We start from the raw sequence: 22,148 nt of genomic DNA, 5'->3' as shown, positions 1-22,148 counted from the left end.
TTGGAAGTATGTGTGCTTCCATCGTCCAAACAACATTTTCTGTGGACCTTGAAAGATCAGTCAAAATGCTTAAATCGGCTGGCACTTGCGACATCCCGTTTCTGAAAACGTCTGGCAGTCAAAGAGTTAATGGATAAGTGTAAGCAGGACATGGCTCGCTGGTCCGCCCTTCCCTTCTCACTATCTGGTAGGGTCAACTTGGTAAAAATGGTAATGCTTCCTAAGTTCCTTTATTTGTTTCAGCACATCCCGGTTTTCATAAGGAAATCCTTTTTTCCCCCAGCTGGATCGTTTGATTGCTTCATTTTTATAGCTGACCAAACCCCCACATATTAAGAAGACCATACTGCAATTGCCAAAAAATCAAGGTGGCCTTGCGCTACCTAGTTATATTAGATACTACTGGGCATGTAACATCATCAAACTTAACCATTGGTTAGAAAGCGAACTAGACATATCCCCCTCCTGGGCCCAAATAGAGTTGAGATCCTCGAAGCTCTCGCTACATTCTCTCCTTACCGCATGACTGATTAGGGTGCACAATGTCTCTCAGAACAATGTGGTCCTATGTACTTTGAAAATTTAGGCTGAAAGCCGTTTAAACAATGCTTGCAAACTTTAAGGTGTGCAGTTATGCAAACACTTTCAACGCACCGTTCGCCACCATTCAAATGACGGCTTTGTTTAGTAGCAAGTTTTTCTTTTAACTTGATTTTCACGCATGCGCAAACGTAATGCGCACTTCCCTTATTCACGTGTGACTGCGCGCGAACCGTCAGTCTGTCAACAACAATGGTGGATAGCAGGTGCCGTAGTCGTTTTGTGCAGCCTCCTTAGCTTGCTTATGCAGCAAAATATTTTGCTTCTTTATTCCCTCATTCAACAAGTGGTGTTGCACTTGAATCACCCACCATTGTCACTTCTCCTGTGTTTTGTAGATTGCAATAAAGTTAGGGGAAAAAAAAGTGTTCATCTTCTTCGCTGATTCTTCGTCAAGTGAGGCGTGGCCCAATGTGTTAATATATTATATTCTTTATTTCAGTGAATAGTGATCTACTATTTTAATGAAGGGTGTATTTGTCACTCGTAGCATTGATATAGCTACCGAAAATTTAGCAATCCAAACAGTTAACAAGTTACTGCTGCAACATTGTCACACATTGGATGTGCGTCAAGGCGAGGTATTTGCTTCTTGGCTTTTACAATCTAACAGCAGTCTGACAGCTAGGGTATAAATGACATGAGGCCCAATACACATGCATGTGGTACTTTTCACATGTAAGGAATAGATCATGAAAGGAAGCACTTTTTTACCGCTGCAGCTTCTTTTTTTTATGCATCCCAAGCTCAACTGGGTGAATCTAACACGGCATGTCAGAGTAGCTATCTCATCATTGACATCTGCACTCATTCATTAAAGAATGAAGATAATGAAAGAGTAGCCTAAATGAGGCGAATTGAATTATCTTTCTAGCCACCAAAATGAGTGATTTGCTCTGTCTGCTCACACTCGCGCACACACAGAGATTTTTTTCCAGCCTTTTTACTCTGACTTATAGACCACAAGCATTGTTCATACAGGCAACACACCTGTGAGAGATTTCCTGGGGCACCTGAGAAACCAGCTGTGATTACATGGCTACTTTCATGCTACTATCCCTTCCTTTTCACTACAAATCTTGATTGACTGAGGTGATGGAAACATTAGTCGGCATGGTCTAATTTTTCTTGTCAGTCAGTGTTGCTCACGCTTCATTTGATACTTGCATGCGTCATTCGGGTTTGCTTTGACTTGAGGGACTCAATTGATTTACATTTGTATGACATGAATGTGTCTTCTAACTACAAATTCAACAATCCAGCATTGAAATAGTAATTTTTGCTTGGGCATAATTATGTTCCTTTATTATTTAAATTAACACAACAGCGAAACAAGTTACACATTTACAACAAATTGGAAGATTGAATTAAAGATTCTAGTGTATCAACCTGACCATTATTATTATTATTATTATTATTATTATTATTCCCCTCCATGATCCCAACTATAGAGGGATCACACTCGTCAGCCTCCCTGGCAAGTTCTATTTAGGGGTGCTGGAGAGGAGGGTCCGTCAGGAAGTCAAATCTCGGATTCAGGTGGGGCAGTGTGGTTTTCGTCCCGGCCGCGGAATAGTGGACCAGGGGTCTATTTCACAAAGCAGGTTTAGTGACATCTCTGGGTCAAGAAACACTGAAATGTGGGAAACTGTGTTTTCCGTTTCAGAAAGGGAGGTTACTGAAATCAGAGAAAAAGCGGTAAATCTATAGAGCCTGTTTCATAAAAAGAGGTAATTTAAGCTCTCAGTCAATTACCGTAGTAACATGTCTATGAACCAAACCTGGTCGGTTGCAGGTTTTTCACAATGAACCTCGAGGTTTTCTCTGTCCCTGCCTCCTTTCAGCCACATACTGACATTTAATTTCCTCATTTATAAAGTCCGCCGCGGCGAGTTTTTGCGTAAATACACCTATAGTCTATAATGTAAAGTCCACTTTTGTCATGAGCATGGCATGTCCTTTTGACAATTACCCTATTGATGAAGGTGCCGCATTTTTGCGCAGGGAATTAAATATTCATTGTGAGATTGTCACCAGACCGCACATAGATATTATATTTCCGCACAGTTATCTTTTTGAGCGGTACCGTTTCACCTCAAGGTCCATAACCTACATAACTTAATCCCTCCTTACATTTGCAATATTACCAGCGCCGTAGTCATGCGCTCACATCTCAGCATATATTGTGTCTTGCGCTCCATTTTTTTCTTATAACCGTTTGAATAATGTTTTTATATTTCATCTTAAATCAAGTGGGCTTCTCCCCCGCAGGATTGCACCTGAATGAAATGAATTAATGAGTTACCATTCAACAGGTTTCCCCTGTAATATTACTGATTGCAAAGGACTACATTTAAATGTACGCATTGACCTGACACCGGAGCAGCAACGTTCTCCCATGCCGCCTTCCTCTATGTGGAGCCGCTGCGGTGTTGCACTTTTTTTTCTAAAGACATGCTAAAATTGTTCATATGATCGCATTAAAATTTTCAGTTGAGAGGTGTAAAACAACAAAACAAAATGCGGAAGCAGAGGACGGCACCATCCACTGTGCTTCCCCGTTGCCATGGTGACTCAATGACTCGGGGCTCCATTGATGTGGACTTTTTGGTGTAGTGGCAACACCAGGTGAATGGAGTAATGAGTGTTAGACTGTATGTGTGCGTGATGCGTGCTAGCGTCTCTGTGTTCAAATGTCTGGACGGAGCCGCTCCGTGACATCATACTCTTCCTCCCATAGACTGCTGATGTGCGGCAATCCTGACAGGCAGTCTGCCACAACATTTGTCTTGCATGCCTGATGCCGGATGGTAAACTGGAATGGCTGCAGAGAGAGATACCACTCTCTACATAACAGGCACCAGCAAATATAGATTTTCGCACAGGGCATACTGAAGTCTTGTGGTCTAGTTGTTGACAGTAAAAACAAACAAGGTCCTTACCAGTTCCGTGTTGGTTTGGGGCAGAGTTAGCGCTACCTGGTAACTTCTGGCTCGTCTCTCTCCATGCTGGTCTATGTTGAGTTGGTGGATTCGCTGGTCGGTGTGTGCTGGCGGGTCGTGGTGGTGGTCCTCCTCTGCGAGCATTAAGGGACTGCAGAGCCAGCTTGGCAGCAGATAGTCCCTCTGTTGGCTCGTGCTCCTTCACCCAGGTCCTCACCTCTACTGGAAGAACCCGATGTCGCTGCTCCATGATGATCGCTTCTCCGACTTCCTCCTTGGTGCGCTGTTCTGGTCGAATCCAGCGTTGGTAGAGACCCTTCAGACGGTGGTAGGTCTCCGTAGAGTTCTCACCAGGGGGCACTGTGATGGCTCTGAACTGTTACCGGTAAATCTCTGGAGATATGTCAAACTCAGCCAGCAGCGCCACTTTCTTATGCGCCCTCTCTTCATTCATTGCGGTGTAGGCCTCCAATGCCTTCTCAGACAACAGTGGCACGAGTCGGCACGCCCACTCACTCTCAGGCGACTTCCATGTCCTGGCCATGCGCTCAAAACGCAGTAAATAATTTTCAATGTCATCCCCCATTTGATATTGGGGTATTTTGGGCTCAGAGAAAAACCTGAAGTCTGGCCTTTACTGCTCTGACTGGCTGCTAGCGCCTTGCAGCTGAAACAAGGAAACATCTTGTGATGCATGGTGTTGAGGATGCTGAGGCGCTGGTGTTGGCAGACTTAGCTTAGGACTGCTGGCAGTTGCCATGCTTGATGTGAGTGCGTCACGCAACCGGCGTAAAGCAACCGGCGTAGTGGAGTATGTATTCTGGTCCTCACGGAAAAGAGAAGCTCTCAGGCCACGCATTTCTGCCAACAGGTGCTCCTCTCTCCTATTTTGTCCTTCCAAAAAAACATCCGAGAGGAACTCAGTCGAGCTGCTTCTCCTCCGCGTTGAGATGAACCAGTTGAGGTGGCTCGGGCCTTCTGGACACTTCCCTGGAGAGGTGTTCCGGGCATGTCCCACCGGCAGGAGGCCACCCAGGACACGCTGGAGAGACTATGTCTCTCGGCTGGCTTGGGAACACCTTGGGATCCCACCGGAGGAGTTGGTTGAAGTGGATGGGGAAGTCTGGGCATCCCTGCTGAAGCTACTGCCCCCATGACCCAACCCCGGATAAGCGGTAGATAATGGATGATTGGATGGATGGATAGATGGATTATTATTATTATTATTATTATTATCATTATTATTATTATTATGGCTCAGTTTCTTCAGCGAATGCCTATATGCAGGAAATAGACTATCTCTATACAGATCCCAGTGACTGTTTTATAGCATTAGGCTTGAAAGGCAGCAATACACAACCCATAAACATGCATAAGATTAAAAATAAAAATACCAAGGCTATTATTTTGTTATACAATTAAGTTTTTGATCTTTTTTTTTTCTTTACACACAGATGGAAAGGTTAACCATGAACTTGTGTGCATCTTCTATTGTGCCAAATGCTTTAAATGACCTTCTATTAAATATTGTGCAATCCCCCTCTTTATCCACTTTTAAAACTCGCCTTAAAACACACCTTTTATTCTTTAGTTTTTTACTTTTAGCATGACTCGTCATTGTTTATTTTTTTGGGGGTGCCTGCTTTATTTTTTTTCAGTTTATTTGGTGTTTATTTTATTCACTTATCTACTTCTTGTGTTATTTTTTAAAATTATTATTATTTATTTTATTTACCTATTTACCTACGTACTTATCACATTTATTAATTTTGTGTTGTTTTGTTTTACCAGTCTTTACTGCAGAGCTGATTTGTACTTCATGTCAAGCACTTTGTATGCAGCGAAGTGCTATATAAATAAAATTGTAGTGAGTTGAGTTGAAGTTTTGCTGATATTTAAGGACCAGGGCCAAGATTGTGAGCAGGCAGAAACTTCTAATTAATCAAACTGTGATCATTTTATGAACCTTCACACATGCACTGGCCCAACAGCCCACCCCAAAGTAATTTGTACATGTATTGTTGCAGGTTAATTAAGTTAAGTGTAAAAAAGTTACTGCCCACCTCCATTATTGCTTTACTGGGTCTGTTGGCAACCAAGACTGCATGTATATCTTAAATGTTTTGACCATCATTGGGAAATGAAAGAAGGAGAATAAGGACAGGTAAAGGGTAGTGAGCGCTCCATTTATTCATATATTGATTAGTGCTCAGTTAAAGCATTAACTAATTAATTAATCACAAAAAATTACCACATAAATCATGTATTAATGCAGATTAATCACACTATTAATTTTGACCGCCGATGATCTTTGACAGCGGTTGGTTACGTTAAAGGTAGCACACGTTGTGCTTGAGCAATAAACATAAATTCATGCATTAAAGTAAAGCATTTAATAAATGTTTGCGTATGACATTCAGAATATTTGTTCATGTCAAACTATTGGGTTCATTTTCCCCCCATTTTTAATTATGCAAGTAATTAACTTATTAGAAAAAGAGGAGCATAAGCGTGTGCAGTGGATCAAAAAATGTTGAAGATGTTCTCATAACATTAAATGTCGAAAGAATTAACACATAACAGGTGCTCTTCAAATTTTGCGGGGAAAAAATGTTGAAAAAAAAAGACTTTCTAATTAAGCGATTAATTGTGATTAATCAAAATTCTAAGATGTGATTAATCTGATTTTAACAAATGATCGTTTGACAGCTCTACATACAGCTCTAGATGCAACTCAGGGGTGTTCAATTAACCTATCATGCATGGTTTTGGAATGTGGGGTAAGTAGTAAGAACAAAATATCAGGGAGAGGAATGTGAGCACAGGTCGAGCCAAATTTTGAATCCATACTTAAAGTATTATACAGTACAATAACTTCACATAAAACTTTCCAGCAGTTGCCAATTATCATCTCTGTCTTACAAAGACACTCTTTCCCATTCAACCACAGCCAACATAGTATTGCCATTACACATTCTCAAGCACAGTGATCCAAAATCGGAGGGTCCGGATGCAGACGGATTTCTTGAGGGATTCAGAGCCATACCTTAATTGTAATGCATGTTAATCGTTATGATGTTCCCGACCTTTTATAGAAGAACATTAACTACAGTGGAATTTCATAAATTGAAAGTGAATATGGTTTCTCTGACACATTTAACCCCAATTTTAACATCGCTCACTGAAAGTGTGGCAGGTTTGGCAAGTCACACGTTATCAACTGTAAGTGAGGGTGAGCTATAAATTATGACAGATTGCTCTGCAGCATCACATGCTGGACAACTTCAAATTGAATGTCGCAAGATATCTGATGGAAGTCATGGTGATTCATAGTGCCGTTATCTGAGTGGTTCATGGCAGCATCTAAGATGACACATCATTCAGCATTCGCTGGCAATGGATCAGATGTGGCGCGAGGCGCAAATTGTTGTGAACAAAACAGTACATCATATGCAATCTTCACAAGGTATGACTGTCATTGTCTGTTTAATATATCACAACAATACAGGAAACATTAAAGACATTCAATCAAATAACAAGAGCACAGAAAGCTTTTGAGACATAAATCTTTATAGCCATCTGACAAAAAACAAAATAAATTAGGCTCATGCTGAAAAATGTGCATTGTGCATCACAAAACATCTCCAAGACAGCAGTTTTGACCGAAAACAGAAGGAGACATGAATAAAAGTGCAGAAGTGGGGAGGTACTTTATACTGAAGGTGACAACAATGTCTATTCCACTTTGAAGATTATCAGCTTCCACTGACTGGCTTGAAATGATTGCAAAAACATGAACAGAATGGATCAAAACAAGCTGGTATTTTCTTCAGAATGTGTTCAGTGGCTCACATTTGAAGAACACAATACTGAACTGATTTCACATTACACGGCACAACTAAATTTTAAGTACTTTTATAGTATGGATTTAAAACAAAACATCACTTTTTTTTCAACACAGTCTTCATTCTCTATTGAGTGTGTTTGTACCTTCTGATAATAGCAGAGTGAGCTAAACACTATATATGTACAGTATGGACCGCAACCAGTTTGCTTTAGTGTGGCACTTGGTCAAGAACTATTTACACAACCTAGCATTGATTTGCAGCTTTTGCTGGCCGCGAATATCACGATAAAGTGCTGTTCTCAGCAATGTGTGTGAAATTTTGCCACAACTGTTATCTCAACCTGTGACAGCAGCTCTGTCTTCACATAAGGGTTACATACTGTGCCGTATTTTCTCTCATTTTCATTTACTGCTCGCTAACTTTTGAGGGATGGATGATAGACTGATTGAGGACTTTAAATCCCTAAATGACTAAAACAACAATTTGTGTTTTGTATATTTGTACTGTATTTTGGTCCTTTACCATGTTGTTGCACAAACATAACAGGAATTTGTATGTAATATTCATCTATAAATTCTCACTTCATGATGGCATATGCAAACTTATTTCTCCAAAGAAGAACAATGAGCATGTCTTATCAAACAATTAGTAAAATGCTGTCCTAGTTAAATTTTAAAAGGATTGCTTAGCATTATGAATTATTTTGGTGATTAAAAAACACACACTCTCATAAGTAACGTAACATAATTATGTCTAGGCATTATAGTACTTTTTTGTATGATATCCTATTGGTAAAGCGGCACTTAGCTGTTATGCTACACACAAATGGAATAAAAGTAAATCAGAGCTCCAGACAAACTTTTTATCTATTAGCACAGTGGCACCTAACCTGAAATTTTAGGGGAGCAAGTAAGAAATTTAGGGCGCACATGAATCATAAATTGATTTGTAAAAAAGTGTAGAGCAAAGGTTTGTCAGCAACAAAAAAAATATTCAAAAATTAAAAGGTGAAATAAATCAGTAAATTTATTGGTCGGTATGCGTGAGTAGATGAAAAATTTAGTTGCACTTCCTCACATTTTAGGGACACTCTGGAGCCCTGTAGATGCTTTTAGACCCTCGTTAAAAACTGTGCCCAAAGTATATATATATATATATATATATATATATATATATATGACTACGGTTACTGAACTTAAGTAGTTTTTCAGTTGGAATATTTAGAATTAGAATATTTTTTAGACTACTACTTTTTTTTTTTACATGAGTATCTGTACTTTTTACCCGATACATTTTCAAGACAAGGTCATTACTTTTGTTTTTAAATGCATGAAAACGATTAAAATACTTGACTTGGGGGGAAAAAAGCAGCCTTTAATGTCTCCTGGCTCCGCCAATCATGTGAAGCATTACACATGGTCCCCTACATCCCAGCTTGTGATTGGCTCTATGACACGCTATCACATGACGTGAAATTGGCTAGATTAGAACAACCCGTAAATGTGAGGGCAACGTGCGCTGCCACAACAGAGGATAATTTGAACCTAATAAGAATGCCACAGACTGTCAGTGCACAATACAAAAGAAGGTTCAATCATGTCAGCAAGGAGTGGACCAGCAACATGAGCGAGTGATACTCAACACTGTGGACTCGACTCAGGGCAAGTCAGAGTCAACTGGCCAATGTATACCCATTTTTGCTCCATTAGCTAATATCTTCCAAAATAATGTAGGGGGGGAGCATCAAGCATCCAGTAAAAATACTTACTTACTTCAATTTGTCAAGTGCATTTCAAAGCATGTATTTTTTTATTTTTACTTGAGTAATTATTTGAGTGAGTACTGTTACCAAAGTTGTTGTTTGTTACCCACCCCCTCACATCTTCGCCAGAACTATAAATAGTATCTGTTTGTCAATAAAATTGTTGAAAGTACATGTCTGCATAGGCGCTAATACCCCTTGCACTCTTTGACAATGGTGGCGCCACTGCCCCCTACTGTAGAGGATGTGGAATTACACTTTTTTTTCCTAGTAAGGCAAAAACATATTTCCTGGGGTCATTCGCGCCCCCAGCCGAAACCCTCAAATTGCCCCCTAGTATGTCTACATATAAAATCTTTTGTTGTCATCTTGGGCCAAGGAGCTATGTCGAAGTGAGTGGAAGAGTTAATTTAGCCTTGTCTAATATGAAAAAAATTTACACCACCTTGTGGCATCTATAGGCAATTACAAAACTTTTTCAGTCAGTCAAACATGGAAATTAATGTGTCTGCAGGAAAAATAACATATTATCTCTTTAATCCTCACTCATTTGTGCATCTGTTATTACAACTCAAATAGCATCACTGTCAGTGTGTCTCTTTCTTAGTTTGAACGCCTTTCCCCAAAAGGAAGGGCTCTTCAAACAACATCTGATTGGCAGTTGGCGAGATTCCAGTGGGTACTAAGTGGTCGCTTGGTGTGTTTAGCTCTTCCATTTCTGTAGTGAAGTGGTCAAGACTTTCTCCGTTGGACATATCCTTGATGACACTGTAGGTGAGCGCCACGCTGTATGAAGTAGGTTTCTCCAGGCGCTGACGCCCACAGTGACACAGCTTTTTAAAGGCAGTGCGGAACTTCTGAGACATGACGTTGTAGATGACCGGGTTGATGGCACTGTTCAAGTAGATGCAGAGGCGGCAGAAGAGCAGGAACCAGTTGTCCAGGTAGGCTTTGTCCAAGAAGGAGTTGACGACTACTAAGGTCCGGTAGGGCATCCAAAGTAAGGCGAATAGGATCACTACCACAGCCAACATTTTGGTTACCTATTAAAAATAGAAGGGGGAATGGGGTGTGGGGGCATATAGAGTATTCATTAACAGTGTTGGGAAAGTTCAATTTCTATACAAAGTAGTTCAAAGTTTAGCTCGCAAATTTTTAAATAAACTAGTTCAGTTCACAGTTCATAATTGAAATTTTTCGAACTATAAGCTTATCAGTCCAAAAATTAACAAGTTCATAGTTCTCCCCTCACCCCCCAATGTGTTGCTGCAAGCTGGTAGGGCTGGATGATTATGGAAGAAAGAATAATCGTGATGAATGTAATTTAGATTAAAATCACAAATCTTTTAACCTAAATCTGATTACTTAATTCTGCCTGTTAGCGAGAGCTGTTTCTGTATTTGGCAACTAATGGTTGTGTTTTTATAGTCTGGAACCCAGTTGCTGCCAGCATGCTCGAGTAGACTACTATTCCCCTTTCCTCCCCCTCCCTCCTCGCCTCTCTCCGCCTGTCCTCCGCCTCCCTGTCCCTTCCCCCTTGTCACCCTTCCTCCTCCTCTCAACCTCTCTCTGCGGCCCTGCCGCCGCCCCTGCCGCCGCCCCTTGCCCTTCTTTTCGTCTCCTTCTCCCGATCCTTCCCCCTTCCCTGTCCGCCTTCCTCCCCCTTCCCTGGGCCGGGGGCTCCATCCATGGCCCGGGTCTCGGGGCTCCGGGGGCCGGGTGGGTGGGTGTTTGGTGTTGTGCCTGCCCTGCTCCAGTGGGCCTCCTGGCACCTCGGGCGGACCCCAGTATCCGGGGGGCGAGCCCTATCGCCCCGCCAGGCTGGTTTGGGGGGGCCCGCTGGTCGCTCCTCTTAACTCACTGCACTAGTTTTGCACAATACACTTTGTTTATGGACACATAGGGCACATAACACACTTTGGGGACGGTGGGGTAGATGGAGACACTGTCTTCGCCCTACAACTCCAATTTTAATGCACCACACAACTGGGGGTGGCATCAGTTGGGGCAGACCGCAGTATTAAGCAGTGCTGCGGTCCCTCATCCGTGTCCCCGCCGCGCCACCGTGCCCCCCCTATTTTTTTTTTTTATGCACCACATACACTCACTGACATGTCTGGGAGGCAGGTGGATCAGAGCGGGAGGATATCATTTCCCTCTGCTCCATCTCACCTGCTCCCAATTTTAATGCACCACACACACACACTTGTATATACACTGGGTGGGGTCACATTCACGGTGTAGGGGTAGAGTTCGCCAGTCGGCAAGCTGGCGAACTCAGTAACAGGGTTAGCTTTCATCAACAACGCTGGCGTGACGACTGGGGCTTTTCCCCGCTGGGCCTGGGATTCGGGGGTTCCGCCCGTGCCCCGGTGCTCCCATCTCCCCTCCCGCCCCCGGTGTTCCGTCCCTCCACACGGCTGGAGGTGGGGTGGGCGCGGGTGCCCTCGTTTGGGGGTCAGGGACTGCCGGTTGATGGGAGTGGGGTCGGGGGGTTCAGCGGCTTGGTTGGGGTGGGGTGGGGGGATACGGGTGGCTGGGTGCAGGGGGTGGGGGAGTGTCTTGGGGTTTGGGGGCCTGGGTGCGGCTGGGGCTGGGTTGTGGTGGGTGGTGGGGGTGGATGTGTGTGTGCGTGTGTGTGTGTGTGTGTGTGTGAGGGGGGGGGGGGGGGTGCTGTGGGCCGGTGGGGTGCAAGGCGGGCCTGCCGTGCCCTGTCCTGCTGCATTCGGTCGGGGGCGCGGGCCATGTTGGGGTTCATGTTCATCTAGCCTTCCTTCCTTTCCTCAGTCTCTCCTTTGGTCTCTTGAGGTGTCCTTAATTTGTTGGAATTTAGATGTTTCTGGGGTTGGTGAAAGACTCTGGTTGGTAACCCGTGGGTAGTAGGTAATGTCTGGTCAGTGCTGGATTTCACGTTCCTTTCTTTTCTTTGATCCTTCCTCGAGTCTCCTGACAATCTCACGACTCTAGCTGGATTCTGAAGTATTCGGTTTAGGTGAACGGTATGGGATTTTTAATAGGTTTTAGGTAAACTAATGAGTACACACTCACATGCAAGCACACATGCACACACACACACATGCAAATACTCACCCACATACAAAAAAAAAAAAAGAGAGCAATGATGATGACATGTCAAATCGGTAAAATTACCGAATGAACAATACTGAGCTCTCTCTCTCGGGAAAAAAAAGATTAAAATCACAAGTGATAAAAATCATTCAATGATTTCAAAGTATGTATTCAACTACTAAAATTCAACTACTTTCAAGTTACATAAACTATCACAATTCAAATTCAATTTATTTCATTCATTTGTAAAAGAAAAAGACAATATAAAGCAATATTGAAATTCAAAGTAAATGAAAAGAAATGAAAGGGGACAGAACAGCAGACTTGTTTTGTCTGCCCCTGATCAACACAAAAAAAGAATAAAACAACACAAAATTAACGACAGCAAGCAAGCGGTCAAGACGCTAAATAATTCAAAATAATTCAACTGTGTGTCCTTGTGCTATATATATTTTTGCAATAACTGTGCTTTTATACATTTAAAAAAAATACAAATAGAATGACAAGATTTTGTTTTACAATCCAGATTATTCCACAGACTGACACCTTCAGTTGAAATCAATAATGAAATATTTCGTTATCGTATTTATTTTATCTTATTTTCACAAGTCCTGAGACTTAGTGGGCTAACCTGGGACCTCAGGGAATGTATTTTGTGTCATGTGGAAATGTGTGTTAGTATGACAATAAACATTCCATCAATCCTTGAAAACGCAACTTTAAATGTAATTTAAAAGGACATTGAACAATTAAATTAGTAAAATAATACTGTATACTAAATTAATAGCAATTATTATTTTTTAAACAAAAAACAATATGACTGTTCCTGCAGGTGTTGGCCTCTTAGGGGCAGTGTTGTGCCGTGCATGTGTGGAGTACACACTTAAATGAGAAAGAGAAAGTTGTGTTTGAGCATTTGTATATAACTCGTTTTTCACACATTTGGAAAAAAAATTGCCTTTGAGTAGCCTAATCTTAACTGTGTTTATGTGCTTCCACAGCGTTTGTGTGAATATTCGTTATTTGAAGGACTGTCACTCCCCAAGTCGATGCTAATTTTCCGTTAGCATTTGAATGTGATCCTCCATCGACCATAGCCTTAGTGCTAGCGATGTTTAATCAACGAAGCAAGTTTTGGTTACATCTACAATGTGTGTAATTCTTTTTATGGTGTTTTGTTTTACAGTAAACTCCAACGGTGGTGTCATTAAACAGCTAAAGGATGCTTATGGACGGGCGAATTACATACGCTCTGCGTTTGCTATCCAAGCAACGCACACAGCATTGCTGTGTTTACATCGGGCAATCGTGCGTCACATTTTGATGACGTATGTGATGACGTATGTGCCTTATTTGTTAGCTGCTGGGGTTGGCAACTAATGGCCTTTTCCACCTAATTCAGGCTGGATTACGGTGTATTTATCAGTTTTTTTTGTAATAGTTAATATAGGTATAGTTCACATTTGACATTTGTTGCCGTTAATGAAGAACTCGTTCAGGTACCACACTGTTCATAAAAATTTCGTTTGAGGGCAGCATACACAGAAATGGATGTATGCAAGAACCACTTTAAAATTCTTCGACGTAAATTTATTAAACACGCTCAAATCTATCAATCAAGCAATTATATATTGTTTATGTTTTCTAGTTAATTTGATGAACTGCTAAACGCTTTGTGTCAAGAACATCTTGCAGTAGTCATGATACACAATGACAGATGTGACTATTTATTCTATTAACTTCAATGAAGATTGCTGTAACACGTGTTTTACAGTTTTTCATTCTAACTACAAATTAATCCCCAAAATGTCCAAAAAGCAACAGCATGAACCCGTAAATTATAAAATGCAGTTTTCATCTCAAATGACTGTTCCTCCTTCTCTACTCAGCTAATCAGACGGTTGGTTTTCTGAACACTAAAATGCCTCTCGACACCCTCAGCTGTTGCAGCAAATGCATGGAATATGTTTTCATGTCCTTGCATCGATTGCTTATACGTCAAGCAAGTAGAGGCAAACAATGGCTGCAAGTGTTTGCATTTACATTCCCAAGAGTGCTGCCATCAGAGAAAATTGGATTTGGAGAGGCTACAATGATTTTCTTCTTTTTATTTTCATTTCCCCGTGGCGTGCCGGAATTGCATTATTATATTGCTGTTGTTATAGTGTATACCATTTTTGGGATTGTCCAATAGGATAGCAGCATGATCAACAGGTGCACCTAATAAGTGAGCTGAGGCTTGGATTGGACACCCATGATGAAGATGAACTACAGCATAATAACCTCATTATGAGCACATTATGATTCAACCTAAGTGAGCCAAACATTATTTGCATAATAATACTCACGCACACAAATGACAAATGAAAACGGTTTTGTTATTGTCAAGAGGAGGGAACAAAGCATGAATCTAGGCTGAATAGCAAACTTTTACAACATTAGTGCTGCTCATAGTTACCTCCAGGCTCTGAGCTGCTCTTGTTGTGGCCCGATGATTCTGTATCATTCTAATTCATCAGACTAATACTTTTCTTTCTGTTGAACTGATCTGTAAAGTTAATCAAAACAAATAGTGATTCACCATGGACTGATTAGATTTTTTCTTTCTTTCTTTACACCCCTCAACTATAAGCATTTTCTGGTAATTGCTTCAACTATTTTATTTGTGTTCTCGGGACTGATATATTAAAATGCATATTAAAGGCTATAAGCAACGAGGTCTGCTCGTGAATCCTCCTTAGATCAATTGTGACAGCCAAACAAGCTGCTCATCATAAGCAAATCATTATTCAGATGATGATGGTTAATCTCCAAGGTGACAGACTGTTAGCATCTGCAAAACCTAATCTTGTGTACTTTCTTGGCCTTTTGCTAATCCAGTGACCGTTTCCTCCCTTGTGATTTGGTTAATGCTGCCCAACACAAACGTGTGCATGGGCAGTTTTTGGTGTACATTTGTCAAACAATATGCGCCAATCACACTGTGGAGAAAAAAAATCATGTTTGAGTTGGAGTTAACTGATCAAATTGGCCAATAGGGCAGGGACTTCCTCAGGCTACCACACCCCTTTTGTTATTCCAAGAAGACTTCTTCCCTTCATCTGATGAACAAACATACATCTCGAAATGCATGTAGTGCCTAGTGTACTGCAGCTCTTCCTTCACAAATGTTTATATTAGCACCACGTGGTATATATATAGGTAGGGGTGTGAATTGCCTAGTACCTTGCGATTCGATCTGTATCACGATTCATAGGTCACAATTCGATACCAATTAACTCTTTTACTGCCAAAGACGTTAAATGACGTTCTGCAAAAACCTACGGAGGAGCGCCAAAGACGTTAAAAGACGTCCTCCCATTTTTTTTTTTTGAAACGGGTCCTGGGAAGGCTTGCGGAGCTGTCCTGAAAGTTTTAAGCAGGTCTCGTGAGCCTAATGACTATTTTTGGCCCCTAGAGGGCAGCGATGACTCTCTTTTGACAAGATCGGGTGGGCGTCAGTAGAGGCGGAGCTAGAGCGTCGAGCAGGAGATCAGAATGGAAAACAAAGGAAAAATGGCGGCCGGTCGCGAGGAGCTCACGCCAGAGCCGTTTTTTTCAAAGACCAAAAGCATCGCTAAAAGAGCACATTGTTGACGACGATGATCATCATCGATGATGAAGATGATGGTGACTCCGTGGTTGGAAAGCATTGACGCGGCAGTAGAAGACGTTAGATGGAGCTAGATGGAGGAGGGAACGGGCAATGGCGAGCGTTTGCAAGCAGCTCTACACTTACAAGACAAAAGGCATCGACCAACGCTAAAAGAGTACATTGATGACGACGATGGTCATCATCATGATGATGAAGGTGAATCCGAGCTTGACGGCGAAATTGGAACCGCTGACGCGGCGGCTATGACGGTGTCGTAACGCGGAGCGCAACCGAGCACGCGCAGGCGGACGTTCGATCGGACGACGGAGAGTGCCCCAAGTCCAATGCATATTCATCGGAGGAAGTGTGTACAGTCTGCTACTTGCTTTTTATTCCCCGGAAAAAAAGGCCGTCAAGAAAGTGTAACGTTTGCATGCAAAACGGACCAATGCGAAAGTGAAAGTAAACTGTTGTGCGAGTCCTGGCGTCTCCTTGCACGCAGGAGAGCGTTACAAAAGGAAAAACTGTATTTGAAACATCCACATAATTGTAAGTAGTACCACAGTTGCACACATTTGTAAATAGTTTGCGAAATTGTTTTGTCAAATTGTTACACTGTTGAATGGAAATAAACGTATTTTGCAATCAAAAAACACTTTTTCATTGTTGGTGAAAGCTTTTTACAGAAGTAAAGCACTATTTAGGTGTTTGTGGCATCATTCATGGACAAAAAGAAGTGTACAATTCACTAGAGTGCATGAAATAACACAGTTTCACAAAAAGCTCTTTTTCTCCGTTTTTTGTTTCAAAACAGAGAATTTCGGTGAAAGTAACCATTTTCTATTGTTGATTACTGAAGAACGGAATAAGGTAGAAACAAACTTTCTTTTCTGATGAAAGATGAGAGTCCAATCTTTCATTTGGTAGGATGTGTGTTTCCATAGTCCAAACACAACATTTTCTGTAGACCTTGAAAGATCACTCAAAATGCTTAAATCGGCTGGCACTGGCGACAACCCGTTTTTGAAAACGTCTGGCAGTCAAAGAGTTAATCCTGATACGAAGTCAATTATAAGTTAATTATTGCAACAACAAAAAAATAATTCACATTTAGAAAATACTAATCAGTAAACTTGTACTTGTACACTATAAGATTTGTATGAAAATGTACTTCAGGTTTATAACTGTAAGCGAAACAGGTTGCAATCTGTTTCATGTTTGAACAGCATTGACATAAAATTTTAAGGCTTAATGTTCCATTAATATAACATTCTTCCATTGAATCGATACGAGAATTGTGTGCTGTAGTATCGCGATATATTGCCAAATCGATTTTTTTTTAACACCCCTATATAGTAGTATGTTTGTTTTAGGTTTTGTATGCACATACAGTAGTGGTGTTTGCATCCACCCATTTTCATTTGGATTTTCAAAAAATGTGAAATTAAACTGAATGGAAATGCTAGAAATTTGAAAAAGGGCTCAAAATTCGCCAAAAAAAAGGTGGATTTTGAAACGTATCGAAAAAAGGCAAATGTGAATTTTGGCTATGGCAACAGGTTTTGAGAATAAACGCGACAAGACCAGATACATATCGCATGTTTTGACCGGATATTACGTCACACGTACGTTTGCAGTCCCAAAGCAATGTCAGTCGATGAAGTAAGTATTTGAGGGGACAACAAAACAGAAATATTTTTGGGATTCATTAAAGAAGCAAATGTTAAGGTAATTTTAGATGGAAAACAGCAAACAAACGCTACGTTTATCAAGAATTACAAAAGCAAACTCATACGACGTCATGTTTGATTGCATCATCAAACATTGCCGCAGCGTTTGTTATTTTCGCAATTTTGATGCTTAAAATGATATCAAAATTGCAGTAAAGTATTACTAAAGTAAAAACCAGCGTTGACGGCAGCTATGGCTCCACGCCTGGATTTGCAAAGCATTTATTTGCGGTCCTTGCACAACCTGCGGCACATGCGCACAAGGTGGCTAAGTACGTCAACGGCACTAGGGCAAAATATGGAGGTGACGTTAAACTTCTATTAAAAGTACACATACTTTGTTATTTACACTTGAAAAGACATTTTTTCGGTATAGGCACAGGAATTACCATTGAACGCCGCCATTTTCCAGCTGTTTTGGTCAACTCTGCAATGAATTGTGGGTAATACACTTTGGCTAAGCCTGCATCGATGCAGGTTCAGCCTAAGTGTAAAAGGGCCAAAAGGGGTCGGGTCGTACACTCTAAAAAGAGAATTGTTGAAGCAATTTAAGTTTAATATATTCACTTTCGATAATTTTGGATTAACTTAATTCAAGTGACTATATTAAGTTCAATAAACTCCGAATTAATTAAACTTTAATATATCCACTTTGGATTAATTTAATTCAATTGTGTGTTACCAATTGAAGCATTTTTTTTTAAGTTAATCAACAATTAAATTTGCAATCTTGCATTGGTTCAACAATTCTCTTTTTAGAGTGTAGTGAGGTGACAGTGCACTTTGGAAAACCGGGACACCTACACACTCGCACCCATCAACGGGAATGCGCAAGTGAGGGGCACAAGGGTGGAAGTGCGAGTATTGGGACAGAGCCCATGACTGCAAGAAAAGCTCAGCTTCCCCTAAAATACTCCCCTCCCCACAAAAAAAGTGGTGAAATGTGTACAGCTGTGTGTGCATTTCATTGGCTAAGTATGAGCTAGAATACCTTCATCTTTTGTTCAAAATCAGCTATTTTTCACAGGTGACTGACGTGACTTCCTTCTCATTCATCCCCGCAGCGCCAAAGTGCTTTGTCACTCAGCCGCTCGGCGCTGATGAGGAAGCGTAGGGTGGGTGTTTCCACTACGCGAAACTGGACGGTCAACTGGACGGAAATTGGATAAATGCTGAGCTTTATCCCGCTCTGGGAATCAATGAGGCGAAATGTCTTTTTGATTGATAGTGAAATAAACGAATCAGTTATCTTGACCTATAAAACTCCACCGCGGCTTCTCCCAAGTTTTTCATTCCGTTGTTCTAAACTGACCAGAGACTGATTAACTGATCCCCAGCGACTTAGTTAAAAACGGCTATCGTTGTGTTTGGCGACTCTCTTGCGTCACTCTGCGATTTCTTTCCCCAATGAGCTACCCCATCTCGGTCACACAGTAGTGTATACCCTCGTAAGAAGCTCCACCTGTTAGCAAGCTGCACATCATGGTAGAATATGATTTTGTCAACCAATTTTGGTGAAGCCAAATGTTAGTCTTCCTTACGAAAATAAAATTCGAGTAAATAAATATATTTAATAATTTGCCTAGAAAAAAAAGAAGCTTCCCCTCCGTTAATGACAAGCAGCTGCCACTGCCGTCAAGGCACTTCCGGTGGCTTCACTTCTCCTGCTTAAAATTGCACACCAAGGACCCTTAGTTGTCTAACAACGTGCTTGATGTCAAATAAATGAACTGACCACTAAACTAAAGCCTGATTTACACTGTAGGTTTTTTAAATTAGGTCAAATAAATAACATATAAACTGTGTGTGGTGTGCAGCCACACAATCAACACGAGAGGAGCTTAAACTGACTTGACGTGACGTGATTAGGGATGGGCGAGTACCGATACCAGGTATCTGTATTGTGTCGATACCAGACACATTTTATGGTATCTTGTGGACGTTTTTCGGTGAGGAACTAAAGGCTGAAATGTGTATTTTGCATTTAGTGACTGCCACAGGTAGCTCGAGTACGAAAAGTCTGAGGGCTTTTTCCTGCCTCGAATACTCGTTTATTTAAGGCTTTAGCGTAGCGGACGCACGGGCTACTTTTAATTTAGCCACTTACATCACCAACGCAAAGGAAGGAGGAAAAAGCGTATGTTACTTATTTGATTCAAGCAGCGGAAACCAAGGACTTAAAAATAAATCGAAGGTGCGAGCGGAATGCGGGAATGAAAACGACGGGGAAAGGGAACAAGGTTTCTGGAGGTAAACCTGCAGAAGGATCATTACCACAGAGAGAGAGCGCCCGCGGTAAACGAGGCTGAGGGTGCGGCAGACTCGCGGGAGCCCGGCTGGCCTGAAGCTGCGGGGCGACCGGAAGTGGAGCTTGCGGCAAGTGCTGCCACCGCATCGGTCCGCTCCCGTCCCACATCCACTCAACCTGGTCCAGGCCAGTCAGTGGCGTGGAGGGTCTTCTGTTGCCGCATTTGCGCCCAAGGCGCCATGAATGGAGCGAACGACACGATACATGAATATGTTATTTTAGTGTGATGTGACGGTTGCCACGTTACGTTTCAACTGGCTCCTGATTTAAAATGTGGCCTGTAGGGCGATACTCCAGAAGCTAATGTGTTTCGTGTCTGCAGATTCATCACAATCTTTGTTTTTTTTGTTTTTGTTTTTTAAACCTGTAACACGAAAGAATAAAATGCCTTAAAATTACCCTATTCAATTTGCCTTATTACTGGTCAACCTTTCCAAATTCATAATTGCACAATCACTACGCTGGCGTATAATATAAGTGTACAATTTGAAAAAAAATAAGCTGTTCATAAAAATAAAATCATTATTAAGTGAAAATGTCTTATTTTTTGTTGTTGTGTACTTTAAATTACTTTTTATCCCAAAATATATTTTATCCGAGTACTTGAGTACTCGATAAAATTTTCAGTCGAGTATTCGAATACTAAAATACAACCCTACTGTATTCCAAAAAGGAAGTTGACCAACCACATATTTTGATTGAGACTTTTTTCCCCCTTACCACTGGATTATTTGTTTCATTTTATTTAACTATTTTTTTTAAATTCATTTTATTGTGTGCGCTATGACTTTCATGAGCAAATTGAAAAAAATATAATTGGCATTAATTTCAAACAATTTTAAGAAAATTTGCTATAATTGGGATATATAGGTCTTTTAAATAAATCTGTCATTGCTTTTTTGGGGGGAATGTTATGTATCATAAGTACTAATGGCACTTGGTATTGGTATCGGTGAGTACTGAAGATTTGCGTATCGGTATCAGTCTAAAAAAAAGTGGTATCGAACATTCCGCGTGATCACACAAAAATGGCATCACAAATATGGGCGGAGCTGTCTTCATAAGTGGGGGTGGGGGTGGGGGTCATTATCATCAATGCGGGCCCATTCTGCGTGCTTGATAAATGTGGCCATGCAGGTTTAAGGCTTTCACCTACCTATAGGGTCGGATTTTTCTGCACATGAAAAGGATTTGATTTGCTTTGCTAAAATGTGTAGCTGATTATATTTACACATTAATTAATTTAGACTTTGGATTTAATAAGTAATCATCCATCTGTCCATTCATTATCTGAACCGCTTATTTCTACAATATTGAATTTAATATAGAATAATTTACTAATTGCCACTGTAGGGTAAGGGGTTGATAAACTATGGTGAGTTTCAGACTTCTGACATCTAGTAGACATTAGACAGTAGACATGAGAGATGAGGTTTCCTCACCTGCCTGCGGGAAGCAGCAGTGGTGCTGCTGGAGGAGTTTGCGCTGATCATCCTTCCTCCCACCTGACTAGTTCCTCTCCTCCACTTGCTGGCGTTGTCTTTGGGCTCCGCGGGCATCGGGTTTAGGAAAAGTATCCTAGCGATGAATCCATAAAGAACTGTGGCCAGCATGAGGGGCAGCACGTAAAAACCGGCAAAATCTATGAAGTAAATGGGCAGGTATTGACTCCTGGATACTTTGTAGGCGCAGCTGATGAGCACGACGTTGTCATATACCAAAGTTTGGGTGTCTGACAAAAAGAGCCACATGATGCAATAGATGGACGTGAGCGCCCACACCAGCGTGATGATCTTCTTAGCCCGAGATAAAGTGCACAGGAACTGCGCCTTGATGGGGTGACAGATGGCGATGTATCGCTCCACCGTGAATGCTGTGATGGAACAAGAGGACGCGTTAATTCCCAAATATTGGAAATAAGTGATACCCAGGCAACCTGCGTATCCGTACACCCACTGGCCGCGCAGGGCGTCGGTGATGTTCGGCAGCCCGGCCGCGGTCAGCACCATCAAGTCGGCTGCAGCCAGGCTCACCAGATAACAGTTCGTGGGAGTTCGCATGTGTTTGGTGGTCAGCACCACCAGGATGACCATTATGTTGCCCACCATTCCCATCCCGCAAATGAAGGTCACCAAAAACACACTGACTGCCTTGTACTCGAGCGCGTAGTCTTGCCACACACCCAAGGTTTGATTGTGCTGCGCCGAAGACGTGTCATTCCCCGCTGTCACGTTGTCTGTGCTCAAGTTGTCCAT

General features: G+C 41.6%; 1 protein-coding gene across 1 annotated transcript; it reads right to left on the bottom strand.

Annotated features, from left to right (window-relative positions):
• Positions 1–9,457: 9,457 nt before the first annotated feature.
• LOC144057923 (thyrotropin-releasing hormone receptor-like) lies at positions 9,458–22,148 on the bottom strand. Its single transcript, XM_077575946.1, has 2 exons — positions 21,336–22,148; positions 9,458–10,195 (listed from the first exon to the last, which is right to left on the bottom strand). The coding sequence occupies exons 1-2, from the start codon at positions 22,146–22,148 to the stop codon at positions 9,740–9,742; spliced, it is 1,269 nt and encodes a 422-aa protein (XP_077432072.1). The 3' UTR covers positions 9,458–9,739.

Source organism: Vanacampus margaritifer, chromosome 9 (genome assembly GCF_051991255.1).
Source record: "Vanacampus margaritifer isolate UIUO_Vmar chromosome 9, RoL_Vmar_1.0, whole genome shotgun sequence".
NCBI classification, from domain to species: Eukaryota; Metazoa; Chordata; class Actinopteri; order Syngnathiformes; family Syngnathidae; genus Vanacampus; species Vanacampus margaritifer.
The sequence above is the reverse complement of the archived record's forward strand: the minus strand, read 5'-3'. Positions and strand labels throughout refer to the sequence as shown.

What these genes read in the sequence shown, in the direction of transcription:
- LOC144057923 (XM_077575946.1), bottom strand. Translation starts at nt 22,148, where the DNA reads ATGGACAACTTGAGCACAGACAACGTGACAGCGGGGAATGACACGTCT. An exon ending in CTGCTGCTTCCCGCAGGCAG is followed by an intron (nt 10,196 to 21,335) that starts GTGAGGAAACCT and finishes TATTTTTAATAG; the next exon opens with GTAACCAAAATGTTGGCTGT.